General features: G+C 39.1%; 5 protein-coding genes across 5 annotated transcripts; 1 reads left to right on the forward strand and 4 right to left on the reverse strand.

Annotated features, from left to right (window-relative positions):
- Nucleotides 1–3,204: 3,204 nt before the first annotated feature.
- On the reverse strand, nucleotides 3,205–8,964 carry LOC141837328 (photosynthetic NDH subunit of lumenal location 5, chloroplastic-like). Its single transcript, XM_074724752.1, has 7 exons — nucleotides 8,941–8,964; nucleotides 8,674–8,865; nucleotides 8,408–8,558; nucleotides 8,220–8,308; nucleotides 5,393–5,447; nucleotides 5,256–5,309; nucleotides 3,205–3,497 (listed from the first exon to the last, which is right to left on the reverse strand). Exons 1-7 carry the CDS (start codon nucleotides 8,962–8,964, stop codon nucleotides 3,205–3,207), a joined length of 858 nt encoding a protein of 285 aa, XP_074580853.1.
- A 583-nt stretch (nucleotides 8,965–9,547) lies between these two features.
- LOC141842359 (senescence-specific cysteine protease SAG39-like) lies at nucleotides 9,548–10,694 on the reverse strand. Its single transcript, XM_074730570.1, has 2 exons — nucleotides 10,232–10,694; nucleotides 9,548–10,140 (listed from the first exon to the last, which is right to left on the reverse strand). Exons 1-2 carry the CDS (start codon nucleotides 10,692–10,694, stop codon nucleotides 9,548–9,550), a joined length of 1,056 nt encoding a protein of 351 aa, XP_074586671.1.
- A 3,485-nt stretch (nucleotides 10,695–14,179) lies between these two features.
- LOC141838757 (senescence-specific cysteine protease SAG39-like) lies at nucleotides 14,180–15,323 on the reverse strand. Its single transcript, XM_074726321.1, has 2 exons — nucleotides 14,864–15,323; nucleotides 14,180–14,772 (listed from the first exon to the last, which is right to left on the reverse strand). The coding sequence occupies exons 1-2, from the start codon at nucleotides 15,321–15,323 to the stop codon at nucleotides 14,180–14,182; spliced, it is 1,053 nt and encodes a 350-aa protein (XP_074582422.1).
- A 2,287-nt stretch (nucleotides 15,324–17,610) lies between these two features.
- On the forward strand, nucleotides 17,611–19,272 carry LOC141840383 (omega-hydroxypalmitate O-feruloyl transferase-like). The gene is made up of 3 exons (XM_074728358.1): nucleotides 17,611–17,674; nucleotides 17,754–18,194; nucleotides 18,272–19,272. The coding sequence occupies exons 1-3, from the start codon at nucleotides 17,672–17,674 to the stop codon at nucleotides 19,133–19,135; spliced, it is 1,308 nt and encodes a 435-aa protein (XP_074584459.1). The 5' UTR covers nucleotides 17,611–17,671; the 3' UTR covers nucleotides 19,136–19,272.
- Nucleotides 19,273–21,005: 1,733 nt separating this feature from the next.
- LOC141837329 (ethylene-responsive transcription factor ERF062-like) lies at nucleotides 21,006–21,685 on the reverse strand. Its single transcript, XM_074724753.1, has 2 exons — nucleotides 21,310–21,685; nucleotides 21,006–21,256 (listed from the first exon to the last, which is right to left on the reverse strand). Exons 1-2 carry the CDS (start codon nucleotides 21,683–21,685, stop codon nucleotides 21,006–21,008), a joined length of 627 nt encoding a protein of 208 aa, XP_074580854.1.
- Between the last annotated feature and the right edge of the window lie 1,487 nt (nucleotides 21,686–23,172).

The raw sequence follows: 23,172 nt of genomic DNA on the forward strand, positions 1-23,172 counted from the left end.
TTATCCAAAATTATCAAAACAAGCTAAAAAATTAATTTATAAAACAAGTCTCTTTTTAAATATATATATATATTAAATTTGAAACACATTTAAAAATAGCTGCTGCAATTTGCCAAGTTAATTAAAAATAAAACTTTCATTAGAAATTATTACCTTAAAAAAGTAAAAGATTCTGTCGTTGTGTGCATCGCTCTTTTATCGCCAATTGCCTTGTTCGTATCTCCGTAAGGAGTTCAAGCAGGTCAAAACCCTCGCTCACTCTTCGCTTCCTTCCCCATCAATGGCGGCTTCTTTGATCTCCATCGTGAGTCGATCTCTCCATTCCTCTATCCTCTTGCTTCAGTCTCATTTCGTTACATCTTACCTTTCTGTCTGGTAGGCGAAAGTACTCCTAAATGTTACCGGTGTTCCGGGCATCGCTGCCAGACATCCTCTAGTGAGACCTTTGAATGCTTTCGTGGGTCCGAAATCCTGGCTGCGGCCGGGAATTTTTTCTGCTTCCTCGTTGCCTTTGGCGCTCGTTTCCCCAAGAAGAACCCACTGCACCATATCGCCTTGCGTGCGGAGCTCAAAGTTAGACGATTTTGATTTTCGATCGATTAAGGCTTTTCTGTCGTTACAAAAAGGCTGTATTTTTGTAGTGTTTGGCGACGAACACGTTGTTTGTTGCCAAAGTTTGCGATGAACATGTGATTCGTCGCCAAAGTTTACAACGAATACATGATTCGTCGCCAATTTTTTAAAATTGACGACGAATCAATATTTCATCGTAAATTGATGACAAACAGTATTTTTATCGCCATTTTACAAATTTTATAATAAAATTTTTTTTAGCGATGAAATTGACGATGAAAATAATATGTTGCTAATTCTGCAACAAATTATTATTCATCGTGAATTTTATCGTCAATTGGCGACAAAAGTAAATTTTATCGCAAAAGTAATTTTAAATTTGTGATAAAAATATTTCGTCGCAAAAATTCACCTTAAAAGATGATTTTTTTATAATTATGAAAACTAGAGCATGTACGTGTTTAAGTGTGGACAATGTTCACATTATTGGTACAGTGAATAAACAAACCTTCGGTTTGGAACAGTCAGATTAAAATTAAATTGAAACTAATTTGGTTAGGTTTTGAAATCGCCTAAAATTTTGAGTTGGTTTTGGTTTGGTTTGGTTTACTTAAAAATAAATATAAATTAACCATAAAACAATCAAAAACTAGTTTCTATACAATAATAGATTAATAATAAAATTTATTATAATTTAAGGTTTATATTGAATAGAAAATATAAAACATAAATAGGAAGAAGAAATCATGATAATTAGCATATTGAGTTATTATATATTAAAGAAGTCTATTGACATTAGATCGAGAAGTCTATTGGCTGCCAAAGTTGATGGCAGGCAGACTTCTTTATTTCTATCATCTCTAAGAACTTCTGAGAAGTAAGTTGAACTAGCCATGAATCACTAAAAGTTTAAACAATCCCAATTATTTGTTCATAACATGAAGAAAAAAGATAGGCACACTATCAAGTGTACGAAGGCAACAAAGCTAGATGCTATCATTCTTCATCTCAAGGCAAGACAAAAGGCTAGCTAACAGCATGGTCACTGCTTTTCTTGTTCGCTTCATCCTCGGCGGCAATGGCACCCTCTTATGTAGGTTTTTGAGCCCTGACCTGCCCAAATCCATGGCCAGGCTCCATGGCGTTTGGCCCTGATGGAACTGTCCTCTTCATCGAAGCCAAATCTTTCATCCCACCGTGCTGCCCTGCGACTAAAGTGGCAGAGGCCAACTGCACTCGCTTGTAGGCGCCCTTCAGTTCATCACTGATTTGGCCACTCTTCTCGACTCTGATTCCTATTGCATTTCCTACGGAGAGAGCGAGAAGCACTGCTACTACTATGCAAGCTACTCCAGCCTGAGCCATGTCTCGAGTTTTGGATGGTTCAAATTGCAGAACTCCGTGGGCTTTTATAGGCTCTTAATGACAACTTAAGTCACGCTTATAAGTCTTCTTAATATATTGTTTGTTTAATTCGTTCGAATTTGCATTTTCTTTATATTCGCTCTTGGACTTGCCTTTTCATTTCCTATTTTCTTTCTCGCATCTTGCACGCACTAAAGGCTTAGCACCAAAAATATCTCACTAAACTAATCACAATATGTACGGTATCAAAGACTCAAAGCTTAAAGAACGGTTTAACTCTGCTCCAAGATCATTTCTTTTTCCCTGCAAAGTTAATGAAACATGTGCGACGAAAAGCAAGCAGACACCACAAAGCTTAAAGTAAAGAGGGATTTACAGCCAATTCAGCAAAGATGGAATGAAATGCTCCTACAACAATAAACAACTGTCCACGAACAATTATTGATCTTTTTTTCCCAAAGAGCACTAACCATGCAAGCAGTGAGGAGCCCCCCCACCATCCAACACATATTCAACCTCAGGAAAGGGGACACCAATTTCTAAAGCTCAAGTCCATTTGATTTAGGGGCATAGGCTTTTGTGATAGTGTGCAGGCAAACAACATTGTGGAGCTCCCACTCGAGAAGGAATCCGAGTTAAAAATGGGAGAAGCTTGTAGAGCCTGCCAAGTGCCCCTGATTCAGTGATGAAACGGGGCCATAGTCTGCGTTTAAAATTGCAACCCTCCATTATCAGTTGCCTCCATTGTCTCCTTACATGAAGCTTCTCAGTAGCTTTCTCCCTGCTCCACTTGTGCTAAAATATCCTCGATTGAGAGTAGCATGTAGGCCCATGGCTTTCCATCATTTTGCCTACCTCAGCTTCAGGCTGAGTTGATCTGACCTTGACTCCAATTATAAAGAGGTTTCACAGAGGAAACATCGATCAGGTGGGAATCATGTATAACTTGGCCGAGTTGATACAAAAAATTGCATGGACTGAGCTAATTTTGTTATAATTTTACTACATTTTTTTATTGATAATAAAAAAATATTTAACAAATTCTTTTGTTATCGTTTGAATAGTGTCAATTCGGCATGAGTCCGTGCGAAGCATGGCCCAGCTTACTTGTTTTTCTCCTCAAATTGCCTATAAACACACTCTTTTATAACATGTTAAGTTTGAGCTATATTAAGCATGACCTTAATGCCACTGAAGCCGGTCTCAATTTAGGCCTAAGCTTGATGGTTTCCAAACTGGCACACGCTACATAAAAGCTGGGTCGTGCTAAGCTCGGTTTGACTGAAGCACAACCAGGCAGCTTTGAGCCATGCCTGGCCGAGATATGGCACATTGACAAGCCAAAGAAGGACAAATGAGATTATTATGAGTCAAAAAGTTTAGTTCACCACAGTCACTAATGATAATGCTCTTCTTGGGCCGATCTCCACGATCCATCTCTTGAGACTCAATCAACCTCACCACATCCATGCCTTCGAGTACTTGACCAAAGACGACATGCCTCTTGTCCAACCATGGTGTCTGCATAAATAGAGTTTGTGTAAACACACTAATGCAATCTTGGTTTTGTGATGACGCATTACATTGCAACGGATTGAAAAGAATATATGAATACAACACCCTTTTCAAGAAAATTATCTATTTCCCATAAATTGAAGCTTGGAATGAAGTTTAAATGAGCATAACTACAAAAGTACCAGTGTTTCAGCTCCCTCAATACTGAAATTTAGTTGCCCATGTAGTCGCTCAGACCTATGCAAGTTTTCATACATTTCAAGGTACAGTTGTGAGAACTAAATGTTCTGCAGCATCTACAGCTACAAGATAAGCTAAACCATGATGGATCTCCTTGCATAATATTTTCACATTGATGAAGCTTAACCATAATGTTTTGGAACAAAGAGGTGATAAACCAGTGAACATTTCCTTTCCCAGCTCCGGTTATGTGAGATCAGGAAAACTAACCTCCTTTTTAAACTTATATTTCATGAAGTAGCCTAACTCGCTCAGGAAATGCCAATCATAGATAGAGATATATACATATAGAGAGAGAAATAAGCTTGAAAAGAGGTCCATAAATCAGTTTTGGTTTTATAAGAGGGTTTTGCCCCCTCAGGGATTCCTGACCAGTAAGCTTGTGAATGAGAAAAAGCATGCACCTAACAGACAAATATATATCGAGTATTCAATTAAAATACATGACACAGGGAATCACAAAGATCCAGCCTCATACTAATTATCAGATAACCTTATAGTTAGAAAAAAAAAAAAAAAGACTTTCGGAAGGAGAATCAAGTAATCTAAGTGATGAGCTCCATTATCATCAACTTTATTAACATTGTTTGGACCAAAACATATTGTCCTTTTTGTCTGCACCATTGCAAGTCAGCATGAATACATATCCATGTGCGGATCAGGTACAAAAGAAAAGGGATCCTTGTGTTAATTATATTAAATGCTGGAAGCAACTGGGAAAATTAGATCTTAAATTTCTCAAACTAGGAAAGAGGACAAGATAGGCTATGTCTTCTCTCCTTTCACCACCATTCATAGTCTCCAAGCTTGAAAAAAAAATCCAAATAAAAGGACAATGTCCTCCCTCCATATACCCTGAGTGCTCTTGTTTGTTTATGAAAAATATTTTCTATCTTTTTAAAAGAATTGTCTGCAGCTATTTGAATGAGGTACTGAAATCTATTTGAAAATATTTTCTTAGAACATAAAGGTGAAAATATGTTCTCTTTTTATAGGTCCAATTTGTTGAGTAAGCCCACTTGAGCAAACATAAGGCAGGTTGGGTGGGACAAGTCAAGCGCCCAACCAGCTCCGGTCAGGTGGGACAAGTCAAGTGCCCAACCAGCTCCTGGAAAATATTTTCCCAAATGATGGAATCTAAGCAATTCAATCCCAACTTATTAGCGTATCTAGCAAGTAGCAAACAAGTAACAATATTTTCACATGATTATTTGGTAAGAAATAGAAGCCCATTAAGTTCAAGAACAAAACTGTAAAAGAGTATGTTATGTGTGAATTTAACTGAATAAGATACAGCTTTGTAGTAATTCATGCACAAGCTTTCCAATTGCCATGTCCAAAACTAAGCAAACATCCACATGGAATTGCAAATATTTTAGTTGACAAAAATGAAAGCAACTGAAATCAACTATTTTGTGTTGGCAGATACTGTCTTTATGAAATTGCCAAAAATATCATTCTAGATTATTTGGCAAGTGAAACATTTGCTAGAGGAGAGATGCATCCATGCTAAATACTAGAACAGATTTCAGGAATCAATTTCAAGCATAAATTACCTTGACTGTGCAAATGCCCTGCATTTGCCATACTAACCACTCCAGGACCCAGATGAGCCACTGGAAAATTTCAGAGTAAATAACCATCCCTTAGAGGTATAACAATACTAGTTACAATTAATAGCTGGCAAAGTTTAACCTACACTTGAAGTTCTCATCTTTAAATGTACGCCCATAAATGCTTTTACCACCAGTGCCCTGAAATTAAACAAATCAATAATCTGGTCAAGATGTTTTTTTTCCTTTTGTACATTCACCTAATCCCCCATAATACATTTCCCAGACATGATTACAATAAAAAATTGCTTTTGTAGTCAAACAAAACTTTTAAAGAACACAATAGAGAAAAATAATATAGTATTTATCTTAATATTTATCCTCTCGTAATGTTTTAGAACTCTGCCACAGTACAAGCACCTTCATATGTAAAGATAACGGAACATGCTAGCCTGTGACTATTTATAGAACACGATGAAGCAAAACCCTGAAGAAACAATCGGCTTATTCATAATCCTTAAACTACATTAATTTTAGCAAAATCATAACATTATCAGAAGAGTGAACCTGAAAAAAAGACAGCAAATCCAAAGCAATGAGATGAGATGAGCTATTGAGAAGAAACCTATTGTTCTGAATACTTTCTGGGATCCCTTAATCGTATTTCCTCACAAGTCCCAGCCAAAAGAGGAATCAACATACCAAATACCAAAAGCAAGCTTTTATCTCTATCAAACAAACATTTTCTTTAAGTGGTACTAATGCTTTAACAGATTTAAAGTTGATTTTAACAGCGTGATCAAGTTGTAACCGACAAATGAATCTACCTAAAATTGATATTCCATTCAAATTCATTCTCACCAGAGCTAATGCTGCTCATCAAGCTCAAGAAAACACAATTTGAAAAAAAAAAAAAACTGATAGTCAGGTTAACTAAAAAGTTCAGTAACATGTTAGGTGTTTCTTAAGACAATCATAAGCATGCCAAGATGCTATCATTTTGGCATATAGTAAGCCTGCAAGATAAATGTGCTAATTTAGCATTAAGCATTTCACATCAAGATGTGTGGTTTTAATTAAGGAGATTTCTTAAATTAGGAGTTTGTTGAAAAGTCATGAGTACAGCAAATAGCTATCATTTCATCATATGTGACTTAAAACAAACAAAACACGAATCTAACTATAGGAAAATCACATAGAAAAAAGTCAACTTTTTATTTCAAAGTTGAATATTACATAGAAGCAAGCATTTTTTAAATATTTGATCCTAACAAAACTAGGAAGAAAACGTTTATAAACTTTAAAAAAATTACCACCATTAAGCTTCCACCTAAACATAAACATACCAATCCAAAAATAGAATAGTACAGAAATTCAATCCAAAAATATAAACTACCAAAATATAATTAGAATTTAAAATCTCAATCAATTTACAAATCAAGGCAATTTACAAATTCAATTAAGCTGAACCAGGGAATCAACCTATTTGAGTGGGGATGTGTTTGAGAGAGGAGATAGACTTTCCAAATCAAGTTCAATGGCGCTGGATATAAGTGCGAAGTGGAGGTGCTTCTATTCAAGATGAGTCAAGCAGTTGTTGCTCCATCGCCTCAAGTAGCTCAGAACAATGTGTCAAAATTCATTTCAATAATCTAGGCATCACTTATCTCCAAACATCATTTCTAATGAACCAAATATCTTTGAACGCTTCCATGAGAGGCTATAATCGTCTGAGTATCAACTATGGACTCCATCTAACTCTATTGTGCTGTTGAGGGAAGCATAGGTACCAACACTATGGGAGCATGATTTGCAGGCAACATGAAAGAGGAAATAGCCTAATTTCACTACTATATGATGATATACTTAGTTCATGGTAATAAGAGGAATTACCCCAACTTCCACTCAATACATGAGAGATAAAGATTTTAGGAGTAAAAAATATGAACTCAACCTATATACTATACCCAATCAATTGGAAAGATGAGCTTAGATTCATAAAATCTAGGATGAATCATCCAATGATTTTGCTAGATATTAAAGTTTATGCATTTTAAAATCTATGAATAACATGCACACTCATTCACAAACACATTAAGAGAAGGTCCAAGTAACTTTCCTAAAAGCAACGATCGATGTAGGCCTACACATGTTAAAATAGATGCCCAAATGGATCGTAATATATTTTTAGATTGGGTAGACAAGATTAAAGATGGTTTTGCTCAATATGATATGGCCTTTACTAAACAAACACAATTTGCCAATAACAACAATGTTAACCCTGCTAGTGAATTTTAGCAAAGTTCTCGAGATCTCAATTATATGATAAGTATAATAAATCATATGGTGGCCTAAAATGAAACAAAAAATTTGTGGTAAAATAAACTACCATTGTCAAACTCCTACCAAAACATAAAGCTATCAACTAAAATAGAATACTACTAAAAACCAATTACGATTTGAAATTTCAAATCCCAATCAATTGGAACCAATATGCCTCCAAGATAACAAGTTATCTGGCATTGACATCACACTTGACATGGAGATACAGAGCTATAAATATGGCGACTGCGACAGCTTCTATCATTGCTATAACATATTCATTTTATGTTGCGGTGATACATAGGTGACCAATGCACCATGGAGACTTGAATTTAAGTTCACTGATGTAAACAATGTGGAACATTTATCTGTTAACACTACAGGATGGGCGAAGAAGATGTCCACTTTATTTAACTTTAACGTGGTCCTCCTTTCTTGGTATGTTATAGAAAAAGAGTGCATAAAAGTGCTACACTTTCTTGGTCAAGCCCATTGCAGCACTTCAGCACTCATGGTCCTACTTTTAAAAGGTCATTCATTTCAGGTTTTTTGTGTGTATGTGCATTCTTCAAGCTTCTTACAATGATCGGAAGTAGTTTGACTTTTTTACGCATTCAAACACAAAACATGTAGGCAAACCAGAGAACTTACATTTCCCCTCTCAAAGTCTCCACCTTGAATCATGAAATCCTTGATTACGCGATGAAATGAAGATCCCTTATATCCAAAGCCCTTCTCTCCTGATCAAAGCACAAAAATGTCAAGAATCTCAAGTAACCAAAAAGAAAATTTTTGTCCAAGAAAAAATAATAAATAAATAAAATAGAGGACGAAATGACCTGTGCAAAGAGCACGAAAATTTTCAGCTGTCTGGGGGACATCATCTCCGTACAGTCCTATCACAATTTTCCCAACATCCTTTTCCACAGGGTTGCCAATGCTTATGTCAAAATAAACTTGGTTAGTGACCTTGGACTGCAACTCAGCTACCTAAAATCCCATCCCCATAACACAAAATAACATGGAAAAAGGCATTCATCAAATCAATATCTAATGAATCAACGACAGAAAAGCCTTAATCGATCGAAAATCAAAATCGTCCAACCTTGAGCTCCGCGCGAGGCGATATGGTGCAGTGGGTTCTTCTTGGGAAAACGAGCGCCAAAGGCAACGAGGAAGCAGAAAAAATTCCCGGCCGCAGCCAGGATTTCGGACCCACGAAAGCATTCAAAGGTCTCACTAGAGGATGTCTGGCAGCGATGCCCGGAACACCGGTAACATTTAGGAGTACTTTCGCCTACCAGACAGAAAGGTAAGATGTAACGAAATGAGACTGAAGCAAGAGGATAGAGGAATGGAGAGATCGACTCACGATGGAGATCAAAGAAGCCGCCATTGATGGGGAAGGAAGCGAAGAGTGAGCGAGGGTTTTGACCTGCTTGAACTCCTTACGGAGATACGAACAAGGCAACTGGCGATAAAAGAGCGATGCACACAACGACAGAATCTTTTACTTTTTTAAGGTAATAATTTCTAATGAAAGTTTTATTTTTAATTAACTTGGCAAATTGCAGCACCTATTTTTAAATGTGTTTCAAATTTAATATATATATATATTTAAAAGAGACTTGTTTTATAAATTAATTTTTTAGCTTGTTTTGATAATTTTGGATAAAATTATTATTGTGTTCTATTTCTTGATCTTATTCGTATTTAAATAAGGGTGATAAACATACTCTGACAACCAATGTGCTATAAAAAAAAATTGATAACCAAGATTCTTGAAACTTATAAAATTGTATTTATATTTTAACACTATAGTCACGTGGCACTAGCACACCTGTCTTGTTGCTTATCATCAACAAGATAAGAGACAACAACTATACATGTACACATACGGAAACAAACGCACACAGCTAGCTATACATAATACATTATTAGTATACAATAACTGGATCACGCAGCTGGGTAGGTTGAATTCAAGCAGTTGGGTAGGAAGCCTCCATGGCGATACCGCACAGACCTTCCTTGGCATCCACATCTCGCTCCATCCTTATATACCCCTGCTCCCCCCAGCTAGCACCCCAAGAGTTCTTGACGAGCCAGTACTCGGTGCCGTCACTCGTCGCGCCGTATCCCACCGCGGTCACTCCGTGATCCAGATTCGTGCCGCACTCGCCCGTGAAGACGCCGCTCGAGTAGAACTGGAAGGCGTACCCGCTGGCCTCTATCGCCACCGACACCGGCTGGTGGGCCACAGCCTTGCGCAGCGCCTCCTCGTCGTTGGCCGGCACGTCCTCGTAACCGCGAATGACGGCGGCAACGGGGGAAGATTTCTGTTTGCTGCAGGTGCCGTCGGTGGCCTCGTAGGGGTATTTGGCTTCGCCGGCGAGGCCGCCGTTTTTTATGATGAACTTGAACGCTTCGTCCATGAGGCCGCCGTTGCAGCCCTGGTCCTCGCCGTGGACGTCGCAGTCCACCAGCTCTTGCTCGGCGAGCGAGATCAATTTTCCGGTGGAGAGCTTGGTGATCCCCTCCATTGCGGCCACTGCGGAGAACGCCCAACAACACCCTGTTTTGTTCGTCCAGTGCATACATTTAGGCATATGATTGATTGATTAACTAACTAATTAACTAGTTCTTCCAAATTAGTATTTATATACCACATTGCCCTTGATCTTTGACGGGAGTGACTGCGCCTTTCGTCCTCCAATCCATGCTCACTGGCGTCGCAGCGATGTTCTCGTACCTGAATCCTCTGTTCCGGATTGCGTTCGCCGGAGCCTTGATATTCTTGAAGCCAGTGCGCGAGGTCCTGAATTCCTCGTTAGTCATATCGGCGAACTGGTTTACGCCCAGCAAGTACTTGTGCCTCCCTGCGGCGTTGAACGACTCGATGCGATCGACGTTGGACTTGAAGATCTGGAACCGGCGTTGCTTCTCTGCCTCGTCCTGGTACACGCGCCCGTGCTGTGCCATCCACTGCTCGTGTCTCTCCTCCATTGTCATCTCTGGGCTCAACTTGCGCGCCCGAGTGCTGCTGCTGCTGCTGCTTATCATTAGAACTAACATTAATGCCGCCAAGAAGAAGCACTGCTTCATGTTGGTGGCGGCCGGAATGCCCATCAGCTGCTGCTCAATTTCCAAATGGTTTAGCAAGAAACTAATTAGCTAACTGATGATATGTGAAGGCGATGAGCCTTGGAACTATTTATAGGGAATTTGCATCCGCTGGTGCTTCGCTCTTATGCTCTGCTCTGTTTTGGCTACACCACGTACGCTATGATCGACTCGATAACGACTGCTGCGTGCCGTGGAATACGTTGCATTGATATATATATTAGTTAATCATGCGCTGTTCTAATTAATTAATTAGTTAATCATGAGCTAAGATCAGATGGTTACGTTCTCTCTTTGGCAAAGACGTACGCAGAGTTCTGTTGTTGATTTAAAACATTGATAATTAGTAAGCAATTAGTTAAGAGCATTCATTTTGTTTGCGTTTTAGTACGTTTATATCAATTTTCAATGGCTTACTATATTTATTTTGTGTCGGACTCTTATTTTGAAAGTACAAATTGATTAGCATCGTGTATTATGTTTTACAGAACAAGTTGATTTACAAATCAGATTATGCTTTAAAATTTTAATTTTTTAATAATTATTAGCTCCTTGATATCCAAAAGAATTTATATTAACTACGATATTTTTTTTTAAAAGTGCAATATGATTTCCAAATAGTCAATGATGAGTGATGTATATATATATATATTGTGCTATGCAATGGATATAAATGCCTCAATAGTTTGATTGTGTTGAGAAATATATTTTTATATTCCTCTTCATGAAGTATTTATCACCTTTACCCTTGGGGATACCCAAGAAATACATTTTCTTTCTTTATCATCGTACTTATCCTCAAATTTTGGATGACTTTCGATATAGTACAAACATTCAAACGCTATAAGATGAGCATAAGTCAATATTAAAAAAATGATTGGATATTTATCACCTAGAATATATAGTACGTAGAAGTGTGCTATACTCCTAGAGTCATTACCACCAATATTTTTATAAGAAGGCTTACCTAAACATTGTAGTTCAAGCAACATTTAAAGTGTGCTAGTGTTTAGGGTTTAGGGTTTAGGGTTTAGGGTTTAGGGTTTAGGGTTTAAAGTTTAGAGTTTAGGGTTTAGGGTTTAAGCAACATTTAAAGTGTGCTAGTGCTTTCTATCTACCCTTTTATTTTGATATATAATCCCATTGCTTAAGTAGCATTGTTGTTGAATTTTTTTTCTATTATCACTTAATCTAATTGTTTTCACCAACTAATATTAAGTTTCAATCTTAGCTTGTTACAAAACCTATTAGCACTAATGGTCATTGTGCCTTCTCTCTAAGTCTACACGCTTTGACTATGATCATGTACAAAAGTAAGAAAGTGACGGGACCCAATTATCATGCTTGTTACTCTATATAGTATCCATAAATCACAATGCATTCTATTAAATCATTCATCAACTTCACTAGTACTAACGTTAGAATGACCTCATGTTTGTTTCACACATAAACGAATATGAAAAAATTAATCATTTATGACTTGTTTATATTTATATTAGAAATCAAGGAAACTGACTATTGAGAAGCATGACCTATATGTTGGTATATCGATCCTTCTGTTTTGGTGGCCAAAGAGTATGTTCTCTAAGCTCACCTAGTTCAATTGACATCCTCATGGCTTGATCTCTATAGCTTTACATCAATATTTTTTAATTAAAATATAACTTGGAGTTTTTCATGAGTCGAATAATATAATTGTGTTGAAGTAATTCTAACACAAAAAGCCACGAGGAATCAATATTTTCATCACAAATTTACAATGACTTTTGCGACGAAATTCGTGATGAATAATAATTTATTGCAGAATTACATATTATTTTCGGTACCAATTTCGTTGCTAAAAAAAAATTTACTGTAAAATTCGTTACAAAATGACGACGAAAATACTGTTTGTTGTCAATTTATGATGAAATATTTATTTGTCGTCAATTTTAATAAATTGGCGACGAATCACGTATTTGTCGCAAACTTTGGCGACAAACAGCGTGTTGGTCGCCAAATAATGTCAAGAAAGATTCCCATAAAATTTACAAGATCAAAGGTGTAAAACTTCAATGCACGGCAAGCAGGTAACAAGGCCAGGCCAAGAATCAATTGAATGACATCTAGTTCACAGACATATCTTTGATAATAATTTTGCTTCATTGAAATTATGGAATATTTTTCAGAATCATTTTCCTATTGAGGAATGAAAAAGCATTCATAAAAGACGGTATCAAAAGATTCTATGAACTAGTAAAACCAACCCTGAAAATCATCTGTTAAATTACCGAGAACACGTCTTCTTTAGCTCTAAAGGATACTGTAATAAATAAAATGCAAAAGCTGATAGTAGTCTGGAATCTATTATTCAGATATTTACAAATTTCACAATCTGTAACAGATGTACATAAACCAAGAGATGTGAAAATTTTCAGCTGACCGGGGGACATCATCTCCGTACAGTCCTATCACAATTTTTCCAACATCCTTTTCCACAGGGTTGCCAATGCTTATGTCAAAATAAACTTGGTAGTGACCTTGGACTGCAACTCAGCTACCTAAAATCCCATCCCCATAACACAAAATAACATGGAAAAAGGCATTCATCAAATCAATATCTAATGAATCAACGACAGAAAAGCCTTAATCGATCGAAAATCAAAATCGTCCAACCTTGAGCTCCGCGAAAGGCGATATGGTGCAGTGGGTTCTTCTTGGGAAAACAAGCACCAAAGACAACGAGGAAGCAGAAAAAATTCCGGGCCGCAGCCAGGATTTCGGACCCACGAAAGCATTCAAAGGTCTCAGTAGAGGATGTCTGGCAGCGATGCCCGGAACACCGGTAACATTTAGCAGTGCTTTCGCCTACCAGACAGAAAGGTAAGATGTAACGAAATGAGACTGAAGCAAGAGGATAGAGGAATGGAGAGATCGACTCACGATGGAGATCAAAGAAGCCGCCATTGATGGGGAAGGAAGCGAAGAGTGAGCGAGGGTTTTGACCTGCTTGAACTCCTTACGGAGATACGAAAGAGGCAACTGGCGATAAAAGAGCGATGCACACAACGACAGAATCTTTTATTTTTAAGGTAATAATTTCTAAAGAAAGTTTTATTTTTAATTAACTTGGCAAATTGCAGCACCTATTTTTAAATGTATTCAAATTTAATATATATATTTTTTAAAAAGAGACTTTTTTATAAATTAATTTTTTTGTTTACTTTGATAATTTTGGATAAAATTATTATTGTGTTCTATTTCTTGATCTTATTCGTGACAACCAATGTGCTAAAAAAAATTGATAACCAAGATTCTTCAAACTTATAAAATTGTATTTATATTTTAACAGTATAGTCACGTGGCACTAGCACACCTGTCTTGTTGCTTATCATCAACAAGATAAGAGACAACAACTATACATGTACACATACATACGGAAACAAACGTACACAGCTAGCTATACATTATTAGTATACAATAACTGGATCACGCAGCTGGGTAGGTTGAATTCAAGCAGTTGGGTAGGAAGCCTCCATGGCGATACCGCACAGACCTTCCTTGGCATCCACATCTCGCTCCATCCTTATATACCCCTGCTCCCCCCAGCTAGCACCCCAAGAGTTCTTGACGAGCCAGTACTCGGTGCCGTCACTCGTCGCGCCGTATCCCACCGCGGTCACCCCGTGATCCAGATTCGTGCCGCACTCGCCCGTGAAGACGCCGCTCGAGTAGAACTGGAAGGCGTACCCGCTGGCCTCTATCGCCACCGACACCGGCTGGTGGGCCACAGCCTTGCGCAGCGCCTCCTCGTCGTTGGCCGGCACGTCCTCGTAACCGCGAATGACGGCGGCAACGGGGGAAGATTTCTGTTTGCTGCAGGTGCCGTCGGTGGCCTCGTAGGGGTATTTGGCTTCGCCGGCGAGGCCGCCGTTTTTTATGATGAACTTGAACGCTTCGTCCATGAGGCCGCCGTTGCAGCCCTGGTCCTCGCCGTGGACGTCGCAGTCCACCAGCTCTTGCTCGGCGAGCGAGATCAATTTTCCGGTGGAGAGCTTGGTGATCCCCTCCATTGCGGCCACTGCGGAGAACGCCCAACAACACCCTGTTTTGTTCGTCCAGTGCATACATTTAGGTATATGATTGATTGATTAACTAACTAATTAACTAGTTCTTCCAAATTAGTATTTATATACCACATTGCCCTTGATCCTTGACGGGGGTGACTGCGCCTTTCGTCCTCCAATCCATGCTCACTGGCGTCGCAGCGATGTTCTCGTACCTGAATCCTCTGTTCCGGATTGCGTTCGCCGGAGCCTTGATATTCTTGAAGCCAGTGCGCGAGGTCCTGAATTCCTCGTTAGTCATATCGGCGAACTGGTTTACGCCCAGCAAGTACTTGTGCCTCCCTGCGGCGTTGAACGACTCGATGCGATCGACGTTGGACTTGAAGATCTGGAACCGGCGTTGCTTCTCTGCCTCGTCCTGGTACACGCGCCCGTGCTGTACCATCCACTGCTCGTGTCTCTCCTCCATTGTCATCTCTGGGCTCAACTTGCGCGCCCGAGTGCTGCTGCTGCTGCTTATCATTAGAACTAACATTAATGCCGCCAAGAAGAAGCACTGCTTCATGTTGGTGGCGGCCGGAATGCCCATCAGCTAGCTGCTCAATTTCCAAATGGTTTAACAAGAAACTAATTAGCTAACTGATGATATGTGAAGGCGATGAGCCTTGGAACTATTTATAGGGAATTTGCATCCGCTGGTGCTTCGCTCTTATGCTCTGCTCTGTTTTGGCTACACCACGTACGCTATGATCGACTCGATAACGACTGCTGCGTGCCGTGGAATACGTTGCATTGATATATATATTAGTTAATCATGCGCTGTTCTAATTAATTAATTAGTTAATCATGAGCTAAGATCCGATGGTTACGTTCTCTCTTTGGCAAAGACGTACGCAGAGTTCTGTTGTTGATTTAAAACATTGATAATTAGTAAGCAATTAGTTAAGAGCATTCATTTTGTTTGCGTTTTAGTACGTTTATATCAATTTTCAATGGCTTACTATATTTATTTTGTGTCGGACTCTTATTTTGAAAGTACAAATTGATTAGCATCGTGTATTATGTTTTACAGAACAAGTTGATTTACAAATCAGATTATGCTTTAAAATTTTAATTTTTTTAATAATTATTAGCTCCTTGTTTAAATATCCAAAAGAATTTATATTAACTATGATATTATTTTTTTAAGTGCAATATGATTTCCAAATAGTCAATGATGAGTGATGATATATATATATTGTGCTATGCAATGGATATAAATGCCTCAATAGTTTGATTGTGTTGAGAAATGTACTTTTATATTCCTTCAAGAAGTATTCTTTTGAGCATAAGAAAACTCCAACTCACTAAAAAAAAATCCATAAACACGAAGATCATTTTAGTTGTTAGTCTAAACATTTTTGTCACCTTTACCTTTGGGGATACCCAAGAAATACATTTTCTTTCTTTATCATCGTACTTATCCTCAAATTTTGGATGACTTTTGATATAGCCAAACATTCAAACGCTCTAAGATAAGCATAAGTCAATATTTTTTTAAAAAAAAAAGATTGGATTTTTATCACCTAGAATATATAGTACGTAGAAGTGTGCTATACTCCTAGAATCATTACCACCAATATTTTTATAGGAAGGCTTACCTAAACATTGTAGTTCAAGCAGCATTTAAAGTGTGCTAGTGCTTTCTATCTACCCTTTTATTTTGATATATATAATCCCATTGTTTAAGTAGAATTGTTGTTGAATTATTTTCTATTATCACTTAATCTTATTGTTTTCACCAACTAATATTAAGTTTCAATCTTACCTTGTTACAAAAATCTATTAGCACTAATTAATGGTCATTGTGACTTCTCTCTAAGTCTACACGCTTTGACTGTGATCATGTACAAAAGTAAGTGACGGGACCCAATCATGCTTGTTACTCTATATAGTATCCATAAATCACATTCTATTAAATCATTCATCAACTTCACTAGTACTAACTTTAGGACCTCCTCATGTTTGTTTCACACAAACGAATATGACAAAAATTAATCATTTATGACTTGTTTATATCAATATTAGAAATAATCAAGGAAACTTACTATTGAGTAGCATGACCTATATGTTGGTATATCGATTCTTCTGTATTGGTGGCCAAAGAGTATGTTCACTAAGCTCACCTAGTTCAATTGACATCCTCATGGCTCGATCTCTATCAAACAAGCTAGGGAGGTGAGCAATACAACACAATTTAAATCATCCATCAATTTTATGCATGATGGATATTAGGATGCCCCTAAATATCTAGAAACATAAATCATCAATATGACATTGTGTTTTCAAACATGAAAGATATTAGTTATAGAAGCAATAGTTTAGCTCATGTGCTGATCCTTTTGCGCCATATTTTGCTTAAAAATTACTAAATGGTTTTTTCTCCTTTCTTAGAATTGTAATAGTTTGTTCAATAGGCCACACAATATATATACTTCGATGTATGCTCCTTAATTGGTTTGTTCACCGAACCATGCATCAACCATGACCTAATTAAAGAGCTAGCATTATAATTTCACATAGTGATTCTCTGCCTTTCCTCTTCTTCAATAATTTAATTTATTTTCTGAATTATATAAATTGTTCCTCCATAGTCATAGTCAAACGTAACCCACAGCTACGGTTTGATTAGGAGGCCAACCACACTGCCGGCTGCTGTAACCAACTCAGTTGGTTCCATGGCAGTGACCAACCCCAACCATGGCCCGTTAGATTCGAACATCCTCCAACCCCAACAACCAGCTACCGCAGGCCTTCTCATCTTTGAATTCCATTTCTTAAATCAGAGTTCAGTTAAACTTCTATAAATAGCTCCATTTGCTAACCCAGAAGAAGCATCCTCTCTAGTTCTTGCATATCGACAACAGTCGTACGTGTTCCTGTTCTTCAGTTATCAAAATGGTACTGCAATCTCAACTCGTTATATAGGTTGAATAATTACGATATGTTTACAGTTTTAATTTTCTCTACGTTTGATCAGGTTGCCGAGCTGAGAGAGAAGGTCGAGCTGAACGTGAAGCAGCGAGAAGTAACTCTGGTGGTGCCGGCGGCGGAGGAGACAGAGAAGGGTCTCTACTTCCTCAGCAACCTGGATCAGAACATTGCGGTCATAGTGCAGACTATTTACTGCTTCAAGGCCGGGGAGAAGGGGAATGGCACGGCGGTGAGGGTGATCAAGGAGGCTCTGGCCAAGGTGCTCGTGCACTACTACCCTCTCGCCGGTCGCCTCACCGTCAGCGCCGAGGGGAAGTTGATTGTAGACTGCACCGGCGAGGGCGCGGTGTTCGTCGAGGCGGAAGCCGACTGCGAGATGGAAGACATCGGAGACATTGGGAAGCCGGATCCGACCACGCTGGGGAAACTCGTTTTTAACGTTCCTGGTGCCAAGAACATATTGGAGATACCTCCATTGATCGTTCAGGTCTGATCTTGCTCTTGAATGTTTTGATCGATGATCGCAATTGATTAATTCGATTTTTTCGTGATGATTGTATTCAGGTGACGACGTTTACTTGCGGGGGATTCGTCTTGGGGTTGTCGATGAATCATTGCATGTTCGACGGCCTCGGAGCGATGGAGTTCGTGAACTCGTGGGGCGAGACGGCGCGCGGCCTGCCGCTGTCGGTGCCGCCGTTCGTCGACCGCACGGTTCTGCTGCCGCGCGATCCGCCGGTGATCGGCTTCCCCCACCACGAGTTCGCGGAGATCGAGGACGTCTCGGAGTCGGTGGCTCTGTACCAGAAGGAGGAGATGCTGTACCGCTCGTTCTGCTTCGACCCTGACAAGTTGGAGGCGGTTAAGCGGCGGGCGACGGAAGGCGCCGGCGCGCCGGCCAAGTGCACGACCTTCGAGGCCCTGGCGGGCCTCGTGTGGCGCGCGCGCACGCAGGCGCTGGGGCTGCGCGCAGGGCAGCGGACCAAGCTGCTCTTCGCGGTCGACGGGCGTCCGCGCTTCGAGCCGCCGCTGCCAAAGGGCTACTTCGGCAACGGCATCGTGCTCACCAACGCGCTGTGCACGGCAGGGGAGCTCCTGGAACGGCCGCTGGCCTTCGCGGTGGGGCTGGTGCAGGGTGCGGTGACGATGGTGACGGACGAGTACATGCGGTCGGCCATGGACTACTTCGAGGCGACCAGGGCGCGGCCTTCGCTGACGGCGACGCTGCTGATCACCACATGGTCCCGTCTGTCGTTCCACACCACGGACTTCGGGTGGGGCAAGCCGATTCAGTCCGGGCCGGTGGCGTTGCCAGAGAAGGAGGTGAGCTTGTTCCTGGCGCATGGCAAGGAGAGGAAGAGCATCAACGTCCTGCTGGGGCTCCCGAGCTCAGCAATGGAGAGATTCCAAGAGCTGGTGGAGATATAGATGTGCAAGTGGTTATTAAGCTTAATTATGGTTAGAATGAACATGAGGCCTGAATTTAAAGTATTGGACTTTAAAGTATATGTAAGTTTTATCAAGGAGTTTGAAGGTTAGGATGAGGAGTATGAACTAATTAAGAATATATGAATATTTCAGTGTGATAATTTGAAACTACACCATGGTAATTAGATGCATGATCTACTTGAAATTTTACTATAAATTGATTTTGTATTAAAATGCATCAGATTTTTCTATGATATCATGTTTTTTAAGATAGCATATGCATTAATTTGTTCCCCAATTTCATATTTGTTATAGAATGAATTTTTGATATCTGAAATTTTTTTTTTTGATAATTTTTTAAATTTTTTATATTTAAAGTAGTTTTGAAAATTTTTATTTTTTTATATTTGTGTAATTTAAGTCCGTTTAAGATTTTTAGGATTTCGAATCGGTTAAAAAAAATTTTCTTCCTTTGTCAACTAGGATTTTAGATTTATATAAGTATCTTTTTAGTTTATGTTTAGGAAGTTTCAACATTGTTGTTTATTTCCCTATCTCTTATTATTCTTTCGAATCAACATATTTTAAAAGATTATTTTCGGCATTTACAATCGAACCAACGGATTTAGTATTGCCCATAAGATAATCGTTATCCTGTTTAGCGTCAGTTGGTATCAGAGCTTTCAGATCTGATGAATCATCGTTGTGGTCGTGATTATAATTGTGACAGATAAGTTTTGACTAAGAAAGTCTCACACCATGATCATAACACTTGAGACGAGATACTTCAAGATTTACAAAGATAAATTACAAAGTTATCCTAGCGTCTAGTGGCGTAAGATAGTAAATATCGTAAGTTCCCTTATCATAATTCTACTTCTACTTTTAAAAACTTCTATTACAATCATGAAAGTCATGGTCAAAAGGAATGGCATGGAAATATCGAGTTTCTAATTGATCTTTTCAAATTTTTTAGTACATCACAAATTAAGGAATTCGTTGATTGACTTAATGAAATGGAGAGGATCTTTTTATTATGAGAAAATATTCAATCGTGTTAAAGTGAAATTAGTTGACTTCAAACTGAGAGGTCAAGCATCCACATGATGAAAGTAATTGCGACGGTCACATGACTGACAAGATAAAATCAAGATCATAAATTGGGAAAAGATGAAGAAGAAGATGAAAAATCACTTTTTTTTCCTTTTGGATACACTCACACTTTGTTTGGATAAAGTGAAAAGAAGATTCATTAATAGAAAGCATAAAAAAAGAGAGGATGTAAAGTATTTATATTCTTCACATTTCTCATTTGAAAGGAAAGAAAAGTTTATTGATGTAACATGTTTGCAGGGGAACAACTTTACAATTTCTTTATTATACTCATTAAAAGTAATACCAAGAGGCTTTGGAAGCATAATAAATTTCATACTTTTGGGCAAAGCTTTTAATTTTCATAGTTTCATTCTCATTGTCTGGTGTAGTTTAGTGGAATTAAAATTGTTATACGCTGTAGAATAAGAGGTAAGTTCTTCAAACCATATTACACCTTGTTTTACATCATTTAGACCGCATATTAACAACTTGATTGGATCACACACAAGCAGTCGTGTTAGTGCAAAATAAAATCTAAAATTAAGAAAAGGGCACTATATTATATATTCACCTGGAAGCCACCAAGCAATTCAACACACCTTCAGGAAAATAAAAAATTTAAATAGGTAAATTGGTTTAGAATAACATGGAAATTTATTGTGTGCCAAGAACATACAAATTCTGCCGCACCGGATTCTGACTATTTTTGCAATACCAAATCAACTCAAGAACACATTTGAATCAAAGAAGCTATGCCAAAAGAATCTAAATGCAATCAATCGAGATTCGCCGCCGCCACCGCCGTTATGAGAGGAAGAGAATCCCAAATCATGTCCATGTCGAGAGAAGGCATTCTGCTCAACATCACCCCGCTCGCGGCATCCCTCTTCGCCTCCTTCCCCGCGATGGCGACCGACGCCGGGTTCTCATCGCCCCCCGTCGTCTTCTGTTTCTTCGCCGACGACGGCGACGCCGACGGCGACGGCGCGGCGGAGTCGCCGGTGGCGAGCTTAGCGTCCAGCAGCGCTGTAATGGCCGCGTGGTGCAGCGGCCTCCGGTGCTGCTGCTGCTGCTGCTGCGGTGTGGGAAGTTGAGGCGCGCGGCGTCTCCGCGCAGCTTGTGGGCGGCGATGTCGTACGCGATGGCGGCGTCCTCGGCGCTGTCGAAGGTGCCGAGCCACACCCTAGTCCGCCGCCGCGGCAGACGGATCTCCGCCACCCACTTCCCCCACTGCCGCTGCCGCACGCCTCTGAACAGCTTCTCCTGCCGGATGGCGTGCCCCTCCGCCCACTGACTCCGGCGATCCAACGGGAGGCCAAGATCGAGACGGCGTTGGGAAGGTCGAAAGAGCTCCGCCTTGCCGTCGTCGAAATTGATCATGGTAGCGGCAGCGGCGGAGGAACTACTGCTATTATTTCTTCCGTTCCGGAAGCAATAACTAGCATCCATCGCCATTGACGCCGATCGATTCCTTCGTTGACTGCTGCTGTCGCTTCTCATTTATGTTGAAGCAGAGGAACGAAATGGATTCCAGTTTTCTAGGAGTCTCTCAATGTTTTTTTAAGGCACATTCCTAACTTTTAAACAGAATAATTTTCTTAAACACATTGTTATTAGGTAATTGGCTTCATCTCAATTAGGATAATAATGCTGTGTTAAGCTAACACCTTTTAAATAATTAACGATGTGATAGGATGAGAGGGTACTTGAATGGGGGCCATGTTCTACATGATATTGTTTTTAGGTTAAGAGGCACTTTCCAGCAAGCAAGGCATCGACAAGGATGAGACCATTGGTTTGGTGAGCCAGATTAATATATATACACCAACTTTTTAGACGTCACATTATTATAATAATCTTTCTGACCAAAAACAATTTGCTATAGTTTTTATAGCTTAATTATTCAATAATTAAACACAGGAATTGCATCAAAGAACTGAAGGTGCAGAGATGTTAGAGATACCAAGAGCTTCATGACATGAACTCCTCCTCCATTATCGCATAACATCATGAACAAGAGCTTCAATCTCTATCATTAACATAACAAAAAAGATACAGTTTCCTCGTTGTTATGATAGGCATCACCTTCAGGTTCATTAACCTAATGAAGGATGCCAAATTTGTGAAAGAGCACTTTTTTTTATGAACATTCTTAATTTAAGCGATAAGATTAATTAATTAGCATTCCACACAAGAGTAATTAGAGTGGCTTTTCTTAATTTTAGGGATATGATTAGTTAATACTTTGTCCAACATGATTGATTCCAAATTGTGTAAGCTGTCTGTCGAAATGATTAGTCTTCGCCAAGAACAATGTACAGTAAGTTGTTAAGGGAGTTTTTGGTCCCGGGGCAATGGTATTGCGATAGGACATTTAGGTTGTCACCCAGGTACTTACGATTCGATTTCGGATTTACTCTGATGGTCGGTGGAAAATTTCCGTAGGACCGGACCGGTCACCCTCAGAGATAGTTAATGAAGCTAACTGAGATTGATCACCCCAGGAATAGTCAATAAGGCTAATTGGGATTTATCATTTTAAGAGAGTTTCTGAAATTGACATGCATGTATTTGATATCTCGAGTGATATTGGTCTTATTTATAGAGGTAATTAAGCCACGATAAAAGGAAGAAAAAACGAACATAAACAAAGATTAATTACAAATTAATACACTGGTACAAACCTAGAGCAGTAAAATAAGGAATCAGAAGGAAAGAAAAAACATATACAGAGTCACAAGGAATTAAAAAAGAATATTGAAACAACAGTTGAATAATTTTCTTCAAACGATTCAAGTTAAATGAGAAATAGGTGGTAGTAATCCCATGGTTTGGTGAAGAAATGAGCCAATAAACCCAAATGAGGCTATGATTGATAAAGTTTTACAACATACTCTTTTATGATACTCTAGACCTAAATTTTTATAGGAGTACACATTAAA

This window comes from Curcuma longa, chromosome 11, assembly GCF_044706935.1.
Source record: "Curcuma longa cultivar G26 ecotype Majalengka, Jawa Barat chromosome 11, ITB_CL_G26_1.1, whole genome shotgun sequence".
Taxonomy (NCBI): Eukaryota; Viridiplantae; Streptophyta; class Magnoliopsida; order Zingiberales; family Zingiberaceae; genus Curcuma; species Curcuma longa.

What these genes read in the sequence shown, in the direction of transcription:
- LOC141840383 (XM_074728358.1), top strand. An exon ending in TACCTCCATTGATCGTTCAG is followed by an intron (nt 18,195 to 18,271) that starts GTCTGATCTTGC and finishes GATTGTATTCAG; the next exon opens with GTGACGACGTTTACTTGCGG.
- LOC141838757 (XM_074726321.1), bottom strand. Translation starts at nt 15,323, where the DNA reads ATGGGCATTCCGGCCGCCACCAACATGAAGCAGTGCTTCTTCTTGGCG. An exon ending in CAAGGATCAAGGGCAATGTG is followed by an intron (nt 14,773 to 14,863) that starts GTATATAAATAC and finishes CGAACAAAACAG; the next exon opens with GGTGTTGTTGGGCGTTCTCC.
- LOC141842359 (XM_074730570.1), bottom strand. Translation starts at nt 10,694, where the DNA reads ATGGGCATTCCGGCCGCCACCAACATGAAGCAGTGCTTCTTCTTGGCG. An exon ending in CAAAGATCAAGGGCAATGTG is followed by an intron (nt 10,141 to 10,231) that starts GTATATAAATAC and finishes CGAACAAAACAG; the next exon opens with GGTGTTGTTGGGCGTTCTCC.
- LOC141837328 (XM_074724752.1), bottom strand. Translation starts at nt 8,964, where the DNA reads ATGGCGGCTTCTTTGATCTCCATC. An exon ending in CGCCTCGCGCGGAGCTCAAG is followed by an intron (nt 8,559 to 8,673) that starts GTTGGACGATTT and finishes ATGGGATTTTAG; the next exon opens with GTAGCTGAGTTGCAGTCCAA. An exon ending in AAATGCAGGGCATTTGCACA is followed by an intron (nt 3,498 to 5,255) that starts GTCAAGGTAATT and finishes CACAAAACCAAG; the next exon opens with ATTGCATTAGTGTGTTTACA.
- LOC141837329 (XM_074724753.1), bottom strand. Translation starts at nt 21,685, where the DNA reads ATGGCGATGGATGCTAGTTATTGCTTCCGGAACGGAAGAAATAATAGC. An exon ending in GCGCCTCAACTTCCCACACC is followed by an intron (nt 21,257 to 21,309) that starts GCAGCAGCAGCA and finishes CGGCCATTACAG; the next exon opens with CGCTGCTGGACGCTAAGCTC.